Here is a 22,723-nt window from a genome sequence, read left to right as displayed (position 1 = left end):
CCACTGTACATTCTATGGCAGTCGGGCAAGGTAGCATGACGTCACGGGTCGAACTGCACTGGCCTTGTGCTGTATCTAGGAGGCGTTGGTTATAGCTGGTTCGTTCGCGATTGACGGCAAACACGACACCGGGCGTCGCATTCACGTGGACGGGTATACGATGCGCCAGGAGGTGCATTTACAGCCATCGCGTTAGCCTGAAGTGTCGTGCGAATAAGTAAACTGAAGTTGCCTCTGGCGAATTCGTGCACGCGGCTATAACGCATCGAATCAAGCGGCTGAGAGAGAAACCGATACGCCTGGCTCGCAAGCAAGGCGCTCTCGCTAAAGACAAGGCACGAGCTCGTTCAATACGCCGTCGTGCGAGGTCTGAAGCGCTAGAAGGTAAACGGCGGCTCATCTTATTATGACGATACGACATACAAACATACAACATACATACAAACGTGGCTATGTACACGGGCCAAGCGAAACGCTAGCTTCTGACTTCAGTGACCGATGCACAGGCTATAACTTATAAAGCTAAAACGCTTAGGCGGGCTATCCAAGATCTACTACGCATACTTGGTATACATACGCCTTTGCTGCCAATGCGAAACTACAGTTCGCGTACATACGGAGGGCTTAAGTTGATTACTCGAGAAGCGCGCGCTTCGTCCTGCCTGTTCCGTTTATTTGCTCACTCGTCATCGTACATTCGCGCGGTTTAGCGTTACCGACGAGCTGTGAACGGCAAAGGGCTGGCCCCATTGGTCTCCTCGCGAAGAAGCAGCGACATATGCGCAAAGTCACGACGGATGTAACACAAGGGAGGAAGCCGACCAACGAAGATCAAGAAAAAGGAAGAGGAAGTCCTCTGGTTCTTTCTTTGCTCGCCTATATACGTTTGTTCCTTTCACGGCCAGCGCCTGGACTTGCGGTAATTAAACAAGGATTCTGGTTTCTTGGTGTCTGCCTGCGCTCTTTCTTTCTTTCTCTCTTTCTTACGTCTTCCGAAGGACGATGGAATGAGCTCCCCCCCCGTTCCCACCGGACTCACTTCCCCGCCCCACACCCAACTTTTCATCCCCGTTCATACATTCCTCATTATTTTATGTATTCTTTTATTATTATTTTTTCTCACTTTTTCTCTTACAACTTCACCTGCCTCTCAATGATTGCTCAAGCAATACAAATCCCCCCTTGTCCGCGCTAGATTTCCCAGGGGCTGAGCTCAATGGGAAAGACTGGGAAAGAATGAAACGGACCGGAATGCAGATGTAGCAGCAGCGGCGACAAACTAAAAGGCTTGGAGAGAGAGAGAGAGAGAGAGAGAGAGAGAGAGAGAGAGCGAGAGAGATGAACCTGTGACCGAAACACGGCCATATTAAGTCTGTGCGCCTCTACGAAAAGGTCGGTGGCAACGCGTACCCTTAAACTCCTCTGGGGAGCGCACCGTTTTCCGCGGCGCAGAGTGAGGTAATAGAAAATTTTTGTGCGTCCGGAATTCCGTCAAGCGCGGGCGGTTTGCCGGATGGGCGGGGGCGTAAACGTGAGCGGCCAGATTGGTGGCGCCAGCTGGTGGTGCAAAGCTGAACCACAGAAACACAGAGCTAATTAATTAATATATTCTTCTTATTTGCTGGTCTAAATTTTCGACAGCGGCGCAATCGTGTTCGCAGTTACGCCGCTGCCGCAAATTTGCACGAGCAGCGAAGCAGAAAACAGTAAATTACCGGAATGTTAGAACTGTGTTTGTCTGGTTGAGCTCTGCAGGCGGCTGACCCGCTCTAGCCGCTCAGGTTTACGCCCCCGCCCATACGGCAATCCACCCAAACCACCCTGTTTGCCGGAATAGCGGACACGCTAAAGGTCTCTATTGGCTCGGACGCAACCACAACGCCGAGGTCGGGGGAAAGAAAACAACAAAGAAGCGAAGTAATTCTGGGGTTTCACGTACCAAAAACGTAGTATGATTACGACGCAAGCCGTGCGCGCCCGCTATACGTATCATCTTGAGCAAGGCTGCGAGCGAAGGCGCTCGATATGGTACCACCGAACCTCTCGGAAACGGGAGTGAAATATGAAAAAAGAATTACCTCTGACTAGAAGGAGTGTCAAGCAGCGTCCCATTTGTTCACATTACCTAGGCTCAAAGTAAGTCTGCCTGGCAAGTACGCATAGTTTTCTCGCCCACGTCCAATCGGCAGTGTCTTAAGGTGCGTTTGAAACATCATTGCGCCTTCAATATCGTCACACAGACATTCTCCATATCTCCATTTCGCAAGCCATTCGCAGCGTTGTAAGCTACACGATACCTTAGGCCGAATGCCCCTCGAGATGTGTTCATCCGCGCCGCGTCTTCTTCCCACCGCCGCAGCAGTTCGCGGTATATACGACGTGCATGCGCAATTAAAGGTCTTAACATGTCACGTATAGCTGTACAACGTATCACGTACCGAGCAATAATAAAACTCTCTAATCCCACCAATTATCAGGCAGTTACGCACAGAACTATACTATGCTGCGTACCCGTGTACGCCTTGTAACCTTCGGCTGTGCTGCAATCGGCATGTGGGGTGGAGTATAGAGTATAATAAGGCTTTTCCACTGACACATTCGGCGCACATTAACCAATTTTCTCGCCCATGTCCAGACGGAAGTGTCTTAAGGCGCGTGTGACGAGTTTAAAACATCGTTACGTCCATTTGGTGCCATTCTTTCTCTTTCTCTCTCCCCGTTTGTACAGGCAGCACCTTGAAGGGGTTATACAGAGTTCAAGCACTTCTCAGGTCGGTCTTATACGAGACCTGCACGACTATCCCAGAGTTCCGCCTCAATGAATCGCTAACCTCGAATCGCGAAGCGAAAGCAATGTCCGGCCGCGCCGGGAATGTAAGCAGCCGCTCATCGACCAGCTGGAACACCCTCCCTCGTGATCCCCTTATACGCAGGGCGAACTCACGACGGTTTAACGGCAGGGCTGGAGCAGCAGCGGCAGCCGACACGGCTGACCGCTCGGCCCGGAGGCAAACAGGAAAGTCGAAGCGGAAAGCCCCAAAACAAAGGCGAGGAGGAACCGTGCGCGCACGCACGCACACACGCACACCGCAACGCGATCATTAATTCTGCGCCCATTAATCTTCTCTTCCATCCGAAAACAATGAGTGAGCAGTGCATGCATGCATGCGCGGAGAACGACGCCGCCCGCAAAGCGCACCGCTCTATATCGACGCGCTCGATATCTGTAGCTCTCGTAATCGTCCCATGCACAAATAACTATATGTACATGCGTTTACGATGGGGAAAAAAGGAAAAAAAAAGCAGACGCTATATATACCATACATATACGCTCAGCCGACTACGCTTATCAACGCTTTCCTTTGCATTCATTTTTGTTTTGTATTCAACAACCACGAGAGGAATCGAGACAGATAATAAACGCGCCACGGCACAAGACCAATCGAAGGGGCAAATGTACACAAGGAGCCTGTCGACAGAACTCCGTCGGTGCTTACATACTTTACGTTTCCTATGTTACCCAGGGGATCGTTAAAGAATAGCTTCTTCTATGAGTGGCTTCGCGTATCTAAGAACTAAAACCACTCCTTCTTGCCGTTCTTTTGCACTCTCGGTGATTTTTATTTTGTACGCCTGGCACCTAACTTTGGGTCATCATCATCATCAGCCTGGCTACGCCCACTGCAGGGCAGAGGCCTCTCCCATACCTCTCCAACTACTCCGGTCATGTGCTAATTGTGGCCATGTTGTCCCTGCAAACTTCTTGATCTCATCCGCCCACCAAACTTTCTGCCGCCCCTGCTACGCTTCCCTTCTCTTGGAATCCAGTCCGTAACCTTAATGACCATCGGTTATCTTCCCTCCTCATTACATGTCCTGCCCATGCCCATTTCTTTTTCTTGATTTCAACTAAGATGTCATTAACTCGCGTTTCTTCCCTCACCCAATCTGCTCTTTTCTTATCCCTTAACGTTACACCTATCATTCTTCTTTCCATAGCTCGTTGCGTCGTTCTCAATTTAAGTAGAACCCTTTTGGTAAGCCTCCACGTTTCTGCCCCGTAGGCGAGTACTGGTAAGACACAGCTGTTAGACACTTTTCTCTTGAGGGACAATGGCAACCTGCTGTTCATGAACTGAGAATGCCTGCCAAACGCACCCCAGCCCATTCTTATTCTTCTGATTATTTCAGTCTCATAATCCGGATCCGCGGTCACTACCTGCCCTAAGTTGATGTATTCCCTCACCACTTCCAGTGCCTCGCTACCTATCCTAAAGTGCTGTTCTCTTGCGAGACTGTTAAACATTACTTTAGTTTTCTGCAGATTAATTTTTAGACCCACCCTTCTGCTTTGCCTCTCCAGGTCAGTGAGCAAAAGCATTGCAACTGGTCCCCTGAGTTACTAAGCAAAGCAATATCATCAGCGAATCGCAAGTTACTAAGGTATTCTCCATTAACTCCTATCCCCAATTCTTCCCAATACACGTCTCTGAATACCTCCTCTAAACACGCTGCGAATAGCATTGGAGACATCATATCTCCTTGCCTAACGCCTTTCTTTATTGGGATTTTGTTGCTTTCTTTATGGAGGACTACGATGGTTGTGGAGCCGCTATAGATATTTTTCAGTATTTTTGCATACGGCTCGCCTACACCATGATTCCGTAATGCCTCCATGACTGCTGAGGTTTCGACTGAATCAAACGCTTTCTTGTAATCAATGAAATCTATGTATAAGGGTTGGTTATATTCCGCACATTTCTCTATTACCTGATTGATGGAGTAACTTTGGGTATCCTTGCATGGTTATTCTTTCCCTTTTCCTCCTTTTAAGTTACCGGTTCATCCCTCCAGAACTTCACTATAATCGTCAATGGCATCTCGCTGCAGCACTAGGCCCAATTCGTTCTCGAATGCGAGGAGGAGGCCCCGACTGCTCCAACACACATACTGATTACTGTATATATATGGTCCCCAATGTTAAACTAATAGCAAAGTTAATAAGAACGTCAGGCTAGCCACGCAGAATGTGCTTGCACGGGCTGTTTATGCGGTTCAGCGGACACAACATTCCAGAAAAATTATAGTCGCCAAACAAATTAACAAACACTTAATGCATTCTCTTGGTATCGCGACTGCGGCGCAGTTCTATATTCGAAACATTAAGACAATCGTATCTCAAGATAACTTTATTTAGTTTCAATTCTTTTGAACCACTTCTGTTTCGCAATATTCATAGCCTAATTTGAGCCTCGTTCAATTTATTTTACATTTAGGGCCATGCGTTTCGACACGTCAAAGCCCCATTGTGACGCATATAGCTTACTGAGTGTGGCGTATCGTTCGCGAGCTGGGCGAAGCTGATAGCAGCTGCGCTCTTGTTATTGGCTGGATCAAAAAAAGCAAGCAAGGACTGACCTTTTCCCTTTCCCCTCAAGCTGACAATCTCTCACAGATTGGCGTTCTGTCGAGGTTCGCGCCCCATAAGTGCTAAATTACCCGACTGTGTGTCAAATTTGATAATGAATATCTCTAAACAGAAACACTCCAGGAGATCCAAAGTGAAGTTGCCTTCAAATGCATGTCTTGACGTTTCAAATATAAGCGTGTACAAAATAATCGTGACGGCAAAAGTGTTCAAAATGTTTCTTTCTTCTTTTTTTGTGTGTATTTACGCCATTTATGACTTTGGAGGCCTCGCGTGATCGAATCCTGGCCATGGCGTTTGCATTTCGATGGGGGCGAAATACGAAAACACCCATGTACTTAGATTCAGGTGCACATTAAAGAACCCCAGGAGGTCCAAATTTCGGGAGTCCTTCATTACGGCGTGCCTCATAATCAGAAAGTGGTTTTGGCACGTAAAACCCCATAATTTTTAACTTTGGAGGCCGGCCATTGGTAAATAGCACTAACGAATGAAAGGCATCGCGAATTCGGCCTCGTATGTACAACAGAAGATATCGTGATATATAGTATCGTTTCAGAAAGAAATTGTATCCGCTAACGGCAGAACTGCTGCAGTTAATCTTGAGTCAGCAGCATACACGCCCCCTTCCCCCCTCTTTATTACCCCGCGTGTCTTAAAACATTTACGTGCTTTATATCTCTCTCTTAGAATGTTTACGCAGTGAAGATAAAACGTTAACGGTATCACGCAGCTTTCCCGAAAGTAGGAACGGCTATACACTGCGAACACAAGCGCATAATTCACATGCTCTCGAAACGAAGAACCTCTCCCATTCGTTGTGCCATTATACGATCAACAACAAAACCAACAAAGCAAAACACAGTCGAATTGCGGAAACGACTCATCCGACGGGGCACTTAACGTCATTACATTTAAGGAGCTTCTTAAATGTAGCCACGTTAAGTGCCCCGTCGGCACAAATCTGGCGGTCAACTATACATTCGTTCTTTCAACGTAAAAAGAAAAAAAAATTGTAGCATACTGGCAGCTTCCTCCTATAAAGCAATTGGTTTCTCTCCTGTCCAGAGAGATACTCTGTTTCTGCTTAGAAGAAAACACACACACACAGACAGACGACGCAATGAAAGCGATCCTAATGAAAGGCTGTCGGTTTAACTGGCTACTATAGAGCTCGTACTCGTAAGCAATAAGGACGAGATGTATCAATTTGACCTCACCGAAAAGGGCCGACAACACCACCGTAGCACAGTAATGCTACTCACAGGACCCTGGCGAGGGATGCTCATAAGCTCCAGTGTCCGCTCCTCAAGTAGACCAATAATGCAAGCTCATGCAATGGGACCCGTCCAATAGCGCCAATACAAGACACGGTGCATGTATGCGCCCTCCAGAGCCTTCTTCGCTAATATTTTTCTCTCTTTATTATCTGGCGTTCGCCAACCGCGCTGGTAAATGCGTCTGTAACGCGAACTCGACGCGAATGGTCTCTTGATCGTGCTCTTCCCGCGGGCCACGGTCAACAGGCGATTTACGAGAAGGAACTGATCAGACTAGGGGCGCCTTCGAAGAAGCGGAAGAAGGGGAAAAAAAATGAGAATAAAGAAGGCGGGAGTCTAAATCGGCCATCTTTTCAAATTGCCGAGAAAGAAGAGACGTACATTATACGAGGCCGCGAAGCACATAGCTACAGCTAGAAACTCCAGAAAAGAAAAAAAGAAAGATAAAAAAAGAGAAGGGAACCACCTCGAAAGAAAGCGGCTGATAGGCTTTGGTCGTCGAAGAGACCGAACTAACGGACGACTCGTAGATACAAGCGCCCGAGCGCTCGAACGAACGCTTTTTTCTCGTTGAAGCGAGAGTAAATCACGGCAGTTTAGCACCCACCAGCATATCTTCATTCTGGGTAGATGTAGATTTAGGGGCACGACACAAAGGAGCAGCGGAGGAATAAAGATATGGGACGACGGGAAATGAGCCCCTATCTTTCTGTGCTTATTTGGCTTCTTAAAAAAGCCTCCCTCGTTGTCAAGGGCGCACTGCAAGAAGGGAAATAAGGAACGCTTTCTTTCCCCGATGCGTTTAGGGTGTATAGGTAGGTCGATAACGGCGATTACGCGGCAGTAACGGAAGAAAGACAAGAAAAATAGAAAGGAGGAGGAGCAGGGGGTGCGTAGAAATTTGGACCCCGAAAAGAACGATCGTCAGCTTGCGCATTCAGCGGCGCGAAGAAGAGGGACAACACTCATCGCCGGCAACGTCCGCCGCATCGTCAGAAAGATGCGGGGAGAGACGCAGGCGGCCGCTCTCTTGTCTCTCTCCTTCGCTTCCGAGGACTCCACTCAAGCAAGGCGGCAGCGACAGGTACATGAACTTACTTTCAAAGTTTATTTGTCAATACTTGAAACGACACAAGAAGTTTGGGCGAAGAAGGAAGGCGGTGGAGGAAAGGCATTCAGCGCACCCGTTTCTATTTTGTCCGTTTTCTTTTTTTTACTTTCAGAGTGACGACAATCGGCTATAAAAGAAGGACCTTATGGGAGGCACGAGAAGAAGGTGTAGTAGTTTCGTTCCTTAATAATAATAATAATAATAATAATAATAATAATAATAATAATAATAATAATAATAATATTAATGCAATGAACGAGACCGAGAAACTGAGACGGCGGGAGCGATCGAAATGGGGACGCTTTCCGAGTCTTCCAGAGTAATCTAGCCGCCAGACGAAGGCCCGCCGCGAGCGTGGCGCCCTCGAGAGCAGCAGCAGCAGCAAACAGCACAAGACACAAGCGACCCTGGAAGCGAGGGTGAACGCGGAGCCGGCAGTCTTGGACGAAGCGTTTCTTCGGTACCGCAATAAAGACTAGGGAAGGAGGGGAGGGTGCGAGGGGGGCGTTAAGGAAAACGAAGAAACGGTGGGGAAACGGTGGTGTTTTTTTTTTCCACCACCCCCTCCCCCCTCAGGCGTTTTGTTCTTGTCCTTCCCGTAACGACACGAAGCCAACCGATGGAAACAGTGGGAGGGGGGAAATGAAGGATGCCAGAAGGATGGAGAGAGAGCGTACAGTGCGCATACGCGAGCGCGCGGCAGCGGGCAACGCTAAGATAAACAAGCCCGCGAGCGAACGATACGGTGCAGGGCAGAGCGAGCCGGGAGGAGTGACAGCATCAGCTGCTGCCGTCCTCTTCACTCGGGCTGGCCTCCCTGCGCGCGCCCGAGTGGAATCGATCAGCGAGGAAACGCTGAAGGGCGTTCTAGAGGCAAGCAAACGCGAAAACAGGCACACTGCGCAAGAAGAGGCAAACCACGCGACGCGCAAGCAGCGCGAATGGTAAGGAAGCACGGCAGAAAAAAGCAACTTCACCACCCAGTGTGCGTGCGTGCTAGTGTGTTGGTGCAAAATACTAAGCAAAACTACAAGACGTGAGAAGATGTGCGCGTGTGTGTGCGAACATGATACGGCTCTAGAGCTAGTCCTGGGCCAAATTGAAACTGATAGCCTGGGGGGCACAGCTTCCCCAACGCTGCACGGAGCACCGCCATCAAGGAAGTATGAACTCCCGCCAATGTATTATTGTTACACTCCACGTGGGAGGAGCGAGCAAGGTCTTTAGACAGTGAACAGGTGCCTGCTGCCCGGCGACGCTCGAAAGCCCACTGCCCCTTCCGGGAAGCACATGCACACGCAGAACGGGGATACACAGCCGGGATACGAAGTGATCAACACAAGCCCGAACGCTGAAATCGCGTTTTGCAGATTCCAGCACGCAGGTGTGAGTGTCCAATATGCCGAGATCGATGACCGGCTTAGCAAAACGGGGCAAACGAAAAAAAAAAAAAGCCTTAGAGGATTATTCCGACTCTGCGCATATTCACTGCGACAACGGAGAAACGTGGGAAATGAGACACCGCCATCTTCTCAAGAACAACCTTTGCGGTGGACACGAAGTCGACCTCATCCGCTGCAGGGGTGCTTGCTGTTGCCTCCGAAATAAATGCACAAATGCTCTCCAGAGCAGTTAAACCGTGTTCACCAGCTTGTAAACTGTTGTTCAGGAGCTCACCCGACACCACTCTTGCCTACCCCTTCGAGGAGCGAAGGCCAACTAATGGTGGGCCGAGCAGACCACCGTCAATTGCTATATATATATATTGGGCAACCATGTTTCACCGCCTAACAAATGTTATCGCACAGCGCAGGACGCGATAAGTACAGGCGTGTCCTGCGCTGTGCGATAACATTTGTTAGGCGGTGAAACATGGTCGCCCGATAAAGATAAACAAGTGCACGTGTCAATATATATAACACATGCACATATACACACGTACACACTCTGCCAAGCCTCCACATACCCTCTACCTCTACCACGTGACCGGCTTCCCGTACTTCAGGCATAATAATAATAATATATGGGGTTTTACGTGCCAAAACCACTTTCTGATTATGAGGCACGCCGTAGTGGGGGACTCCGGAAATTTTGACCACCTGGGGTTCTTTAACGTGCACCTAAATCGTACTTCAGGCATGACTATACTTGTATATGTGCATGTGAGATACGGCTCTGAGTCTTGCGGTGTTTGGTCGCCTTACCTGTGATAAACAGACAACGTAGGCTTTATAATTGTATATTGCGTCGCACATTTTCCCTGCATTTTTATGCGAAGCATATTACGAGAGCTCAAACCAGCTCCTCAGGCGCGGCGGTGTCGCCTTCAATGACCTTTCACCCCATGCCATACCACGTGACACCATGACGTCACGACAGAGGAGAAACGGGGCTCCAACTCGCGCCGTCGCTCGCGGCGTCGCGGCGGTATATAAGCAGCTGCGCTTGTTTCTAGGTGGCTTTGGCTCAACTCTTGCAAGATGGGCTGGGTGGGAATCGAACCAGGGTCTCCGGAGTGTGAGACGGAGACGCTACCACTGAGCCACGAGTACGATGCTTCAAAGCTGTACAAAAGCGCCTCTGGTGAATGCGGTGTTGCCTTAGAAACGAGCTGTTTCTAAGGCTCAGGCGTGCGTCGCTTGCTCAGCCGCACATTTCGTTGCCGCGCCGAACGCTGCGTTGCTCGACGCTCACCGCGTCCAATGCAGGGCGCGTAGTCGCTGCGCCGTAGCCCATTGCCTTACACCCCTTGGGGGGTCGACGGGATTGCTGTCGCGTTCCACTCTTGAGGGCGAAGCAGAGTAACGCATGAGTTGTTTCTTCGTCTAGCCGAACCAAATATAGCCAAGCAACAGCAGTTCACCAGGCTAAACAGTGGTTCAACAACTAAAATAAAGGCTAGTATGCTTAGCATCCTGGGCTTAACCTTAGCTAAGCCACAGCCATTTTTTTTTTCTGATAACAGCTTGGCTAACGTTAGTTGGGACACCCGGTATACGCTGCCTCGTATACCATTTGTACACGCCTGCAAATGCAGTCTGTATGCGTTATACAAAAACGATTGCCGTCGACGGATCACGCGTGATACTGCCAACGGCCAGTTCCTCCCCAAACGCTCTATATATCTGTGTCCATCTACGGTGAAATCGAGAACCGCTTTCAAGCACAGATTGCCTTCAGGTGGAGTTACTCCCATAACTGCAAATGAGACATAGCTGCCAACCGTCACAGAAAGAACGACTTGACCTCGTACACGCATGACGAAACGGAGCGTCCAGTTAGTTCTCCTTTCTCCCGCAACCTCTCTTTCTCTCTCTCTCTCTCTCTCTCTCACACACACACACACACACACACACACACACACACACACACACACACACACACACACACACACACACACACACACACACACGTTCTCGCTCCGTTTTCCTGGTAGCGAACCAACAAGAACAAAAGCCTCAACCCCACACACCGGCACGTTTCTTTCTATCTGTCTTTACAGATATGGTTTCCAGATTCTTTGAAAATAGGGCGTACATACCGATCGCGATGCCAAATTTCGCGCTTCGTAATAAATCATACGTCCCAGTAATGATAAGGGCCCGACGCTGGAGAACGGCGAACCTGTCCGGTATAGAGCTCCTGCTCCATGGCTGTATTCTTCTTATTTTTTTAACGCGCGCGCACGTTCGCAGAACTTTGCGGAAGAACACGCGTGACTGAAATTATGAATTGATCTATGCAGCAGCACGTCGCGTTGCTGCTGGTTTCTTATTTTTTTAAGTTCCCCTAGAGAAATTCATTTATTCGCCACGAGCGTTGCAGCAACCACCGTGCACCTCGCTGAAGGCGTATATTATGCGTATGTGTCGAGCAATAACAGTGTCGTGGGAAGAGGTTGTCCTTTCTTTAATTCGGAGTATCGCCATTGGCCGCGTGCGTTTACAAACGAGAATATCCAATTCGGTATATGCGCATAACAACGCCGATACATGCGGGATCCTTTTAGCGTGTTTTTTGTACTGTCGAACTGGCGCGGGACCCGTTCCAACTGCTATATAACGTTGTGTAAACATGAGGTCATTTTTGATTATGCCTTTTCATTTTTCAAATCGTTAATACTTGTCCTTCAAGAGATTTACTTGACTCTTTACGACATACGACCATATTTGGTTTAGATGGAAGAGCACCTAACACGCGAACACAGAAAGGAAGCGGACGGGACAGCGCTGTCCTGTCCACGCTGTTACGGTTGGCGTGTAACAACCCGGGCAAAAAGGATGCTCAACCGCCATGCCTTACCGAAACGGAAGGTGGATTCCTAATTTGCTGTGTGTGTGTGTGTGTGTGTGTGTGTGTGTGTGTGTGTGTGTGTGTGTGTGTGTGTGTGTGTGTGCGTGTGTGTGTGTGTGTGTGTGCGTGCGTGCGTGCGTGCGTGCGTGCGTGCGTGCGTGCGTGCGTGCGTGCGTGCGTGTCTGTTAATTGCGGTATAATCTAGGAGGGTGACCTTCCACCGCTTCGAAACAAAGGCTGTCCAACCTATCGTATAGATCGCAAACTCCTGCTAAACAGAGGTCGAACGCACAAATCGTTTCGCCCGAAACAGCTGTCGTCGCGCTTGGCCGACTGCCTTCGCTAATGATATTCTCGCTGACACTATTTTTGGGCGCCGTGTTCGGACGTATATGAACTGGTCCGGCGTTATAATCGCAAACCGCAAAACTTACGAACTTATAAAAGAATCACCGGGAAATTTACTGAGGCGAGCTTCGCCACTTCGTTCTGCCGGTTTCATTCTCTCTTATTAGGTATCCACGCTTTTTTTTTTCTCGCCACAAGAACAACGGCAACAACATTAACCGCGGCTTATACAGTGCCAAGGCTACACTGCCTGCTATGAGGATCATTTACCGCGCCCTGAAATCTGGTTACAAAACGCCTTATTTTCCACCATGGATTCTCTACTTCCTTTATCAAACTCTCGCAAAACATGTTGGAATTTCTGCGGCGCATCCCGGAGGACATTAATATGAGTAGGGGAGTGAACACATACCAGGTTAGAAAAAAGAAAAAAAGTGTGTGTGTGTGTGTGTGTGTGTGAGAGAGAGAGAGAGAGAGAGAGAGAGAGAGAGAGAGAGAGAGCTGCGCCGCAATTGGGGAGGCAGCACGCAGCGTATAGTGGGTGGAGCTCTCTCGGCAACACTGAGGCACGCCGTCAAAGAGAACTCCGGATTAGCTTCTTTTTTTTTTTTAGTCACTCTGAGAATTCTTTAACATGCACCTAATGTACGGTATACCAGCGTTTTTGTATTCCACCCCCATCGCAATGCGGGCGCTGCCGGCTATAGGCCGCTACAACTGTGCCGTTACATCACTCGTATTTCACAAGACATACGTGAACCTAGGATCCAGTCAAGCAAGTGCCGCCTGACAACGCCCTGCTCTACCCCATAGAGGCCTTGTCCACAAACGCCATTTGAAAATAAATGACTTTTAAGGAATTGTATCAAAAAGCGAATGCGTGGCACCTTACGAAGGATTGGGCGTTGCCCTACGTCGGAAGTGCGCTACGTCGGAATTGGGCTACGTCGAAAGTGCGCTACGTCGGAATTGGGCTACGTCGAAAGTGCGCTACGTCGGAACTGCGCACTACTGCACCACATCCCCTAGCCGCGCGCGCTGCATCGAACCACGCATGTCCGCTTGTCGGTTAGATGGCGGACGCGAAAGCCAAATTATTCCCGCGGCCAACGCGGCGGCCCGCAGCTGCTTGCTACCCGCGGAAAATCCAACGACAGATGTAGCTGGAGTGACCGGGGCTGAAGGGTATACTCTGGCCGCCAACGCCGCATAACGGACTACCGTCACACGAGAAAACAACGCCACCTGGGTAGTTATCTGGATGCAACGCGAGATACACGAGAAAGCGGAGCGAAGAACGAAAGTAGGAAAGAATGAAATAAATAAAGAAAGGTGGATGGAAGGTCGCATATACGCAAGCGGCTTAATACAGGCGAATGAGGCAGGCAAGGAAGTCCAGAGGCGGCCCATAAAGCAAGCCTCTCATGCGCGGCGTCGTCATCGCTCTATACATGCCGCGAACAATTAGAAGCAACACGCGCAGGGAAGGAAATAACGCTCGAACGATGCCTTCATTAGGAGGAGGAGGAGGCGCTGAATCAGTACACGAACGAAAAAAAGAAAGAATGAAAACAATAAAAATGGCTGTGGCTTAGGTAAGGTTAAGCCCAGGATGCGAAGCATACTAGCCTTTATTTTAGTTGTTGAACCACTGTTTAGCCTGGTGAACTGCTGTTGCTTGGCTATATTTGGTTCGGCTAGACGAAGAAACAACTCATGCATTACTTCTTCGCCTTCAAGAGTGGAACGCGACAGCGTTCCCGTCGACCCGCCAAGGGGTGTAAGACAATGGGCTACAGGGCAGCGACTACGCGCCCCGCATTGGACGCGGTGAGCGTCGAGCAAAGCAGCGTTCGGCGCGGCAACGAAATGTGCGCCTGAGCAAGAGACGCACGCCTTAGAAACAGCGCGTTTCTAAGGCGAAAAGGCCGCTAGGGGGCCCGAGTGAGCGGACGCGTTTATTATCGGCTCCGCCAATTTCTGGTTCCTGTGCCCAGCTAAGTCCTTTCTAGGACCCACCAAGGCCCTCAACGGATCCTGGAAGGTTCACGGACCCCAAACGCTACCATCTTTTGGATGTGTCCAATGACCTCGGTGAGCTACCTGATGAAAATGTCTCTGGCAGCCACGCCGCTGCGCTAAGCCTCGCCTCGTCGAGGCGAGCCTCGCCGGTGCGCCGCGTTCCTCACTCCCCAACAGCCATGGAGGAGCCCGTGGATGGAGAGACCTCGAACCCGTCGGACTGCCACCCTGGTGAGTGGAAAACTGTGCTCCATGCATACCGTAATCGGACCACGGATTCGAATTCGCCCCCAAAACACCCGGTATCGGCCACCGTTCAACCTAAACCAAGCGCCAGCAACGCCGGCGCGCCACCGGACGCTGCATCTGGGAACAAACGAAGCGCGTTCAAGGAGACGCCACAGCTCCTACGCATGACGCGCGTCGTCGTCCATAGAAGCAAGCAACTCGCCGCACTGCCGGCGGGTACCATCAGAGTAGTCTTTCGCCCGCGAGGCGGCCTCTCCCTGGAGAAGATCCCGGCTCCCAGTATCCTGCAGGCACTTCACTCGACCCTCAGCTGCTCAGTGATAGGCGAGTTGCACATAAGGATCCATCCAACTAACAACACCTTTACAGTGGCGACGGTAGCGGAGGCAACAGCTCTCGCTTTGGTCAAAATCCAGCAAATTACCTTAGATGGACTACAATACCCGGTAGCCGCGTACATCGCGGCCCCTCCAGCGGCAGTCAAGGGCGTCATTTCCCGGGCCTACTGGAACGAGACACCAGAACAAATCCTAACTGACTTACAATACAGAAACCCGGACGCTAACATTATAGCGGCCCGACGCATGGGTAAAACAACGTCCATCTTAATAACTTTTGCCTCAGGTCCCGTGCCTCACACAATTAAATATATGTGTGTGGTACACCGCTGCACCAAATACCAGGGAAGCCCCGATGCCTGCACAAACTGCAGGAAGCCTGGACACAGGTACGACGTGTGCCCTCTCCCGAAGGCTGGACTGTGCCCGCGGTGTGGCGAGAAGCACACCCCTCAAGAGACCCCATGCACGCCAAGCTGCATTCTTTGTGGTGGTTCCCACCTTACCGGTACCGGCTCGTGCAAAGCCAGGACCCCTCCACCTCGTAGACAGACCGCGTCGAAACCCAAGCAACCAGTGCCCACGCCAAAGGACTTTCCACCGCTAGTGTCTCATCAAGATCGCCAGCGAGCCTGGACCAAGCCCACCAGTACACCCCAAACCTCACAGCGGGAGGAAGAGATAGCTCTCCTGCGGGAAGAGGTAAGGCATCTTAGGGCAGCCATTAATTCCATCCCTCCTACCGTTTCTCCACCCACTCCTTCACCAACACCCCAAACCTCTTCACCTACACCCCAACCCTCCACACCCCCTCCACAAAAGAAACGCAGATCAGAAGACATTCCAGACATGGATTCTAAATTACAAAAATTTGCCCAACAGCTCGAAGCCAGTATTCTGGCTCAGACTCAAAATTACATTGAAGCCGCCATCACTAAGCTTACAGAAACTATTATCAGTCAGGTAACCTCTACTATTCTACAACAAATTCCACAAATAATTGCTGGAATGCCTTCACATATCCCAGCTAGCAACCCCACAGCTGCTCCCATCCTCCGCCCCCCCACCCTTCAGCATGGCCCAGTTGACGGGCAATAATCTCCAATTAAGCATCCTACAATGGAACTGCAGGGGGTTTCGTCGCAAACGAGACCCCCTGCAGCAGCTCCTCTCTGCTTCCTCCACACCCCCTGATATAGTAGCACTTCAGGATGCTGGCACAAATTTATCGCTGCCAGGATACGCTCTGGTACCCTCCGACACCACTCCAAACCCCAGGGTTACGACGTATCTCCAACATTTCGTACCATACACTTGTCATGTACTAACCTCGCCGGTAGCTCACACATTCATAGAATTAATCCCCTCCACTCACAGATCTCAACCCCTCTTCATCCTCAACTGTTACCTCCTCCCGAGGCAACCGGTCTCAGATTTAATCTCTCTAATTAAAGCCGCCTCCAACGCTGCAAAAAAGGACCCCCTCATTATATTAGGGGACTTCAACTGCGCACATGTAGACTGGGGGTACACACGCACTAACAAGAGAGGAGCGGAATTGCACAACACCCTTCAGATGCACGGCCTGTCCATATATAATGATCTGAGCACACCTACAAGAATCGGCAATAGTGTCACTGCCGACACAAGCCCAGATCTTACTTTTGGTCGCAACCTTCCCACACCAGTGTGGACAAACTCAAATGAGGCCCTGGGCAGTGATCATTATATCATAACTATACAGCTTGATTTCGCCATAAAAGCTAAAGCCTACCGTGTCAGGATTACCAGCTGGGATAATCTTCGGAAGCACAGAGAGGCCAAAACATTAGAATCCCCCTTTAACCTCCACACATGGATGACAGAGCTGAAACAGGATGTCCAGGCATTCACGCAAACATTAGATGCCACCCCCGAGACTCCCGTTGCAGACAGTCGCTTAGCGCACCTACTACAAGCTCAAAGCAGTATCCTCACACGCTGGAAAACCCAGAAGCAAAATCGGAAACTTAAGCTAAAATTAGCGCAACTACAGAAACAAATAGAAGAACACAGTGCCGCACTCAGTAAATCTAACTGGCACCAATTATGTGACGGATTACGAGGTAATCTCTCCTCCACCAGGGCCTGGCATCTTTTGCGACATATGATAGACCCCACTCAAACTAAAAAGCAAACTCGGCTCACACTAAAAAGACTTACCCATAAACATCGCCAAAATCATCAAGCACTGTTACGCCAACTCCAATCAACTTATACCACTGTGGGCCAAGCTGTATCATATCCCGACTATGTAGGCCCCGATCAACCCTCCCTCGACGCCCCCATTATGGAGGTTGAAGTCAGAGCAGCCCTTATCAAGCTCCGAAACTCAACCCCTGGGGAGGACCAAATCACAAATGTCATGCTCAGAAATTTAGATGACCGTTCAATTTCCCTTCTCACCGACTACTTCAATGAGTGCTGGGAAATGGGGGTGCTACCTGCTGAATGGAAGCACGGGAAAATAATATTCATTCCTAAACCAAACAAGCCCATTAACGCCCAAAACCTCCGTCCCATTTCGCTGACTTCGTGCTTGGGCAAACTGTTTGAGCATGTCATCCTCACCCGTCTCACGCAACACATGGAATCCCATGGACTATATCCCCATACTATGGTAGGATTTCGATCCCACCTCTCGGCACAGGACGCCCTACTGCAGATTTCACACGCTATCCTCAATGACATGTTACATCACACCAGAGCAATCCTGGCAGTCGACCTCACCAAAGCATTCGACAAAGTTACACACAGCGCCATCCTGCAGGGCATCCAAGAGCTGCAGTTGGGGCCTAAGACCTACAACTATATCCGGGCCTTCTTAAACGGTCGCACAGCCTCACTGCATATAGATGATATACAGACCCCCCACTTCACGCTTGGTAACATTGGTACCCCGCAAGGGGCGGTGTTATCTCCCTTCCTCTTCAACCTCACCCTCATCCCCCTGGCCAAGGCTCTCAGCCGCATCCCGCACTTAGGACACACACTTTACGCGGATGATATAACGGTCTGGACCACATACGGCTCGGATGGCGACATAGAATCGACCCTTCAGGAAGCCGCTACAACTATCGCTACTCACGCGGCAAACATTGGGCTTGAATGCTCCCCCACAAAGTCAGCACTCCTCATAATCCGCCCGCGGCGCGTCCCTACCTCCCCCATCACTATCTACCTGCATGACACTCCCATACCGCAAACACCTACCCTCCGCATTCTTGGCCTGCATTTACAGGACACGGGGAAAAACAACCTTACCCTGAAAGCACTAAAACAGTCCACTTACTCAGTCATCCATCTTCTTAGAAGGGTTTCACATTCACGAGCCGGTCTAGACGAAGCAGATAATCTGAAGGTGCTGCATGCCTTTGTGCTTAGCCGCATTCTTTACGCCACTCCTTACCTGAACCTCTCCTGTTCGGATAAAGACAAGATCAATGCTCTTATCCGCATGGCTACCAAAGCAGCGCTAAACTTACCAAAGAGCACTAGCACGGACAGACTCTTAAAATTAGGAATGCACAACACTATACAAGAACTTATAGATGCACATCGCTACACACAGTACCTTCGTCTGGCTGGCACGGAAACTGGACGATATATACTGGATTCTCTGGGAATTCGCATACCGGCACACACGACAGACTTCATCTCTCTCCCTCGAGCCATACACTCCGCGCTTATCCTGAAACCCCTTCCTAAGAATGTCCACCCTGAATACCATCAATCCCGCCGAGTCGCGCGGGCCAAAGCTCTCCATAAAGAATATGGCACTTTAGAGGATGTGCGCTGGGTGGACGCCGCGTGTGGTACAGACCGTTCAGTAGCTGTGGCTTATCATCCAGAAGCCCCCCCATTTACCCATTTGATAGACCCACCTTGTACCCCGGAAGAAGCAGAAGAAGCAGCTATAGCAATAGCCATTGCCCAAACCAATGCGGCTTATATACTAAGCGATTCCAAAACAGCCATTCTTAACTTCGCCCGCGGACGCGTCCATCCCCCCGCGTGGCAGATATTGAGAATGTGCACCCTAAATCCCGATAGGTGTATTGAGCTCGTGTGGGTTCCGGCTCACTCTGGCAATCCCGGAAATGAGGCCGCCGATAACATAGCCCGAGGACTTATTTGCCGGGCAAATGGCGACCCCAGCCGGGATTTCTCGAGGGAGCGGGCACACACGTTCTCAGAACTAACTCAACAAGCACGCCTTGCCCGTCGACTCTATCCCCCTCCCCACCCCCGCCTATCCCACTCCCAACAAGTCCTCTGGAGGCGACTCCAGACGCGAACTCTTCCTACCCCTCAGCTTCTATCCCACTTCCGCCATGTTTCCCCAGAGTGCACTCTCTGCGGAGAATCGCACGCCACCCTTGACCACATCCTCTTCGGCTGCCCTGCCGATCCTCCCCCGCAGGGACAGCCCGCCATCGGTACATGGGAGGAATGGGAGGCCCTCCTTGCGTCGCAGGACCCGGACGCGCAACTTCGCTGTGTGAACCGGGGTGCCAGTGCCATGGCCCTACGTGGCCTGGACACATGCGCGTAATGTGAGGGCTGTGCGGTGGCCCTGAGACCTTGTACGGTCCAAACTCACTTGCTTAATAAAGTTTTCCATCCATCCATCCATCTAAGGCAACACCGCATTCACTAGAGGCGCTTTTGTACCGCTTTGAAGCGTTGTACTCGTGGCTCAGTGGTAGCGTCTCCGTCCCACACTCCGGAGACCCTGGTTCGATTCCCACCCAGCCCGTCTTGCAAGCTTATGAAAATGGATTTAGAGTTCCTTTAGAACTCCTAATGAGTTCCTATGGAGTCAAAAGGGACTCTATAGGAACTCGCGATCTATAGAGTCGTCTGCATAGAATCTCTATAAGAAGTCTATAGAAACCTTTCTATAGAAACAAGTCATTTCACACACAATAGATGTTCTATAGAGGGTGTATTGACGTCCTATGTACTGAATTCTATAAAGTAATTTTTATAGAATGTCTTTAAAACTTCTAACGCGACCTGTCTATAGAATGGCTCTCCATTCGTTCTCTATAAATGTTCTATAGAGATTGTATTGATATCATATGTACTAAATTCTATAAAATAATGTCTATAGAAAGTTTTTAACACTTCTAATGCGGCTTGTCTATAGACTGACTCTCCATTCACGCTCTATAAGCAGTCTATAGAGGGTTTATTGTCATCATATGTACAATATTCTATAAAATAATGTCTATAGAAAGTTTTTAACACTTCTAATGCGACTTGTCTATAGACTGACTCTCCATTCACCCTCCATAAATGTTCTATAGAGGTCGTATTGACATTTTATGTACCAAATTCTATAGAAAAAAATTTATAGAACGTTTTCGGAAACGTTCTATAGAGGTCGTATTAACATCTTATGTGCCAAATCCTACAGAAAAATGTTAATAGAACCTTTTCAGAACTTCTAATGCGGCCTGTCTATAGAATGGCTCTACATCCTCCATAAAAGTTCTATAGAGGTCGTGTTGACATCTTATGTACCAAATTCTATAGAAAAATTTATAGAACGTTTTCAGAACTTCTAATGCGGCCTGTCTCTAGACTGGCTCTCCATTCCCGTTCTAAAAGTGTGCCATCATATGGCATACGTACTGAGTTCTGTAAAGGAACGTTTATAGGAAATTAAACAAGCTAAAGTGCGGCCTGTCTAAGAACGGCTCTATATTTTCACTCTATAAACAGTACCCAGTATCCAGTGCATCGCCGGATTATGGGTCCAGTGCCGCGCGCTGGATGCATGGGGCGCTGGGCAAGCGCGGCGTACTGGAAGGCGCTGGTTACTGGTGCGAAAAACAGCTCTAGCGCGTTAAATACGTGGTGCCTGGACACCGTATGTATTTTTTTTTAATACAGAAAGCAACAGATAGCGTTTTAGTACAATATAAATCGAAAAAATGAACATGTAAAAACAGAAGTGCTCTGACCAGGATTCGATCGTCGTACCTGCAGATCCCCAGCCCGGCTCATTACCGCTACGCCGCGTCAGCATAGGGACATGGGCGGATAATTTAGCTTATCAAAATCGAGAAGCAGTTTTAGTTTCACAGAGAGAAGTCTTGCACAGACGTGGTAGATGCGCTATCGGCCAGCAACTAAAACTCACGCCTGTACCTCAAAGAAACATTTCTCCATATTCAATAGTGTGCTCGGAAGTGCCATAACATCGACTGCGATTGGTATTTTAGCTTCGAAAAAAAGTCCTAAATGAACCACCGACTCGGGACGCTGCATGAATGGGCTCTTACTGCCGATTTCGATAGCCGTTTCTTGTACTTCACGCGAGGGGTATGCAATGTTTTCTTAGTTCAGTGATGACTTTCAGTCTACACGTCTGTCTAGCCACATATATTCGTCAGAGAAACGCAGGCTAGTGCTGGGAGCCTTCGGCGACAGCACATATACCTGCGTTTATGATGCGTCACATCGGCGCTCCTCACTTCTTGTGCTGGCACTGTAGACATGAAAAAATTGTTTATTTAAAAGCACCGATGCGAAATCTGAAATATAAAGTAATTTATCCTTTTTAGACTTCTTGATTCTTGAGGTTAGACGCGCCGATAGCGTGCAGACGGACTCGGCGGATACGCTATGCCTAAGCTTCGATGGGGACTGATCTCGGCGCGGGTAGCTGGCGAAAGCTAAAATGTGTGTATTTGAGCCTCAGAACTCTTTTTAGTACAATAGGGAAAGTGGAAGCGCACGAATCGCCTCAGCCTTGTTATCGGTGCGATAATATCAAGCAGCGGTAGGCATCGAACTCGGGGTCCGTTCGAGCGCGTCTGAACGACTTCTGGATTTCATGTCCACTCCACAACACTGCGACAATGGCGATAACTCCCAGTCATACGTTACGTGCGAACTACTAAAAAAGCGGCGTCCTCCGTCTATGCGTGGTTTCGTTAAAGAATTTAGCTGTCCGCCCTGTCACAAGGCAAAATGCAAAAAACGAAAGTGATTTTCAGTGTCACATGTGCAGGAATAAACAAGGCAGCTCACGCACCTTTATTCCATGCTGCGACACGAAATAGTTCTATGACCTTAAGATATAGCGTTATTTAGGACAAGAGACTAGTATCAAGCCATGAAATTGTATAAAGCATTTAATATTCAGCAGCGCTCGTCCTTGCGTGCGGGAGCCAGCGCGGCACAAACACAACCAGCGCCGTTTCCAATGCGAGCGTCTCTTCCAGTGTGACCCAGCTCTTATCCAGCGTTCTCACTGGTCTCGAGTGGGTCCCAGCGAGCGCCAGCGTACCCAGTGCGATCCAGTGCTTTAAAAAAAAGAAAGAAAAAGAAAAAAGAAAAACGCGCTGGTTTCACACTGGAAGGCACTGGAAGACGCTGGTTCTTGCAATCGGCATTTCAGAGGTTTTTTACTATCAAGTAAGAGCATCGTTAAAAAGACACTCATTGACCAAGGCAAACATCACACTAATCGAAATTAGGAAAACCAAAGAAATATAACGGAAGCGCGCATTGTGGTTTATATCGCATATGCAGGTAAATCACAAAGATGTATACCAAGAAACACTAAGCAAAACTGCGCCTTAGGAATCGCGTCATATCT

General features: G+C 49.4%; 2 protein-coding genes across 8 annotated transcripts in view; one reads left to right on the top strand and one right to left on the bottom strand.

Annotated features, from left to right (window-relative positions):
- Nucleotides 1–22,723, bottom strand: part of LOC135897579 (protogenin-like) — a 358,787-nt gene that overhangs the window by 250,506 nt on the left and 85,558 nt on the right. The gene's annotated exons all lie outside the window — the stretch shown is intronic.
- On the top strand, nucleotides 14,395–19,733 carry LOC139059191 (uncharacterized). Its single transcript, XM_070537243.1, has 2 exons — nucleotides 14,395–15,771; nucleotides 19,532–19,733. The coding sequence occupies exons 1-2, from the start codon at nucleotides 14,662–14,664 to the stop codon at nucleotides 19,661–19,663; spliced, it is 1,242 nt and encodes a 413-aa protein (XP_070393344.1). The 5' UTR covers nucleotides 14,395–14,661; the 3' UTR covers nucleotides 19,664–19,733.

Source organism: Dermacentor albipictus, chromosome 4 (assembly GCF_038994185.2).
Source record: "Dermacentor albipictus isolate Rhodes 1998 colony chromosome 4, USDA_Dalb.pri_finalv2, whole genome shotgun sequence".
NCBI classification, from domain to species: Eukaryota; Metazoa; Arthropoda; class Arachnida; order Ixodida; family Ixodidae; genus Dermacentor; species Dermacentor albipictus.
This window is presented reverse-complemented; position numbering and strand designations above follow the sequence as displayed.

Bases quoted from the DNA above. Each gene is read 5' to 3' on its own strand.
- LOC139059191 (XM_070537243.1), top strand. From the start codon at position 14,662: ATGGAGGAGCCCGTGGATGGAGAGACCTCGAACCCGTCGGACTGCCAC. The intron at 15,772-19,531 runs GTAAGGCATCTT...CCTCCCCCGCAG, and splicing joins TAGCTCTCCTGCGGGAAGAG to GGACAGCCCGCCATCGGTAC.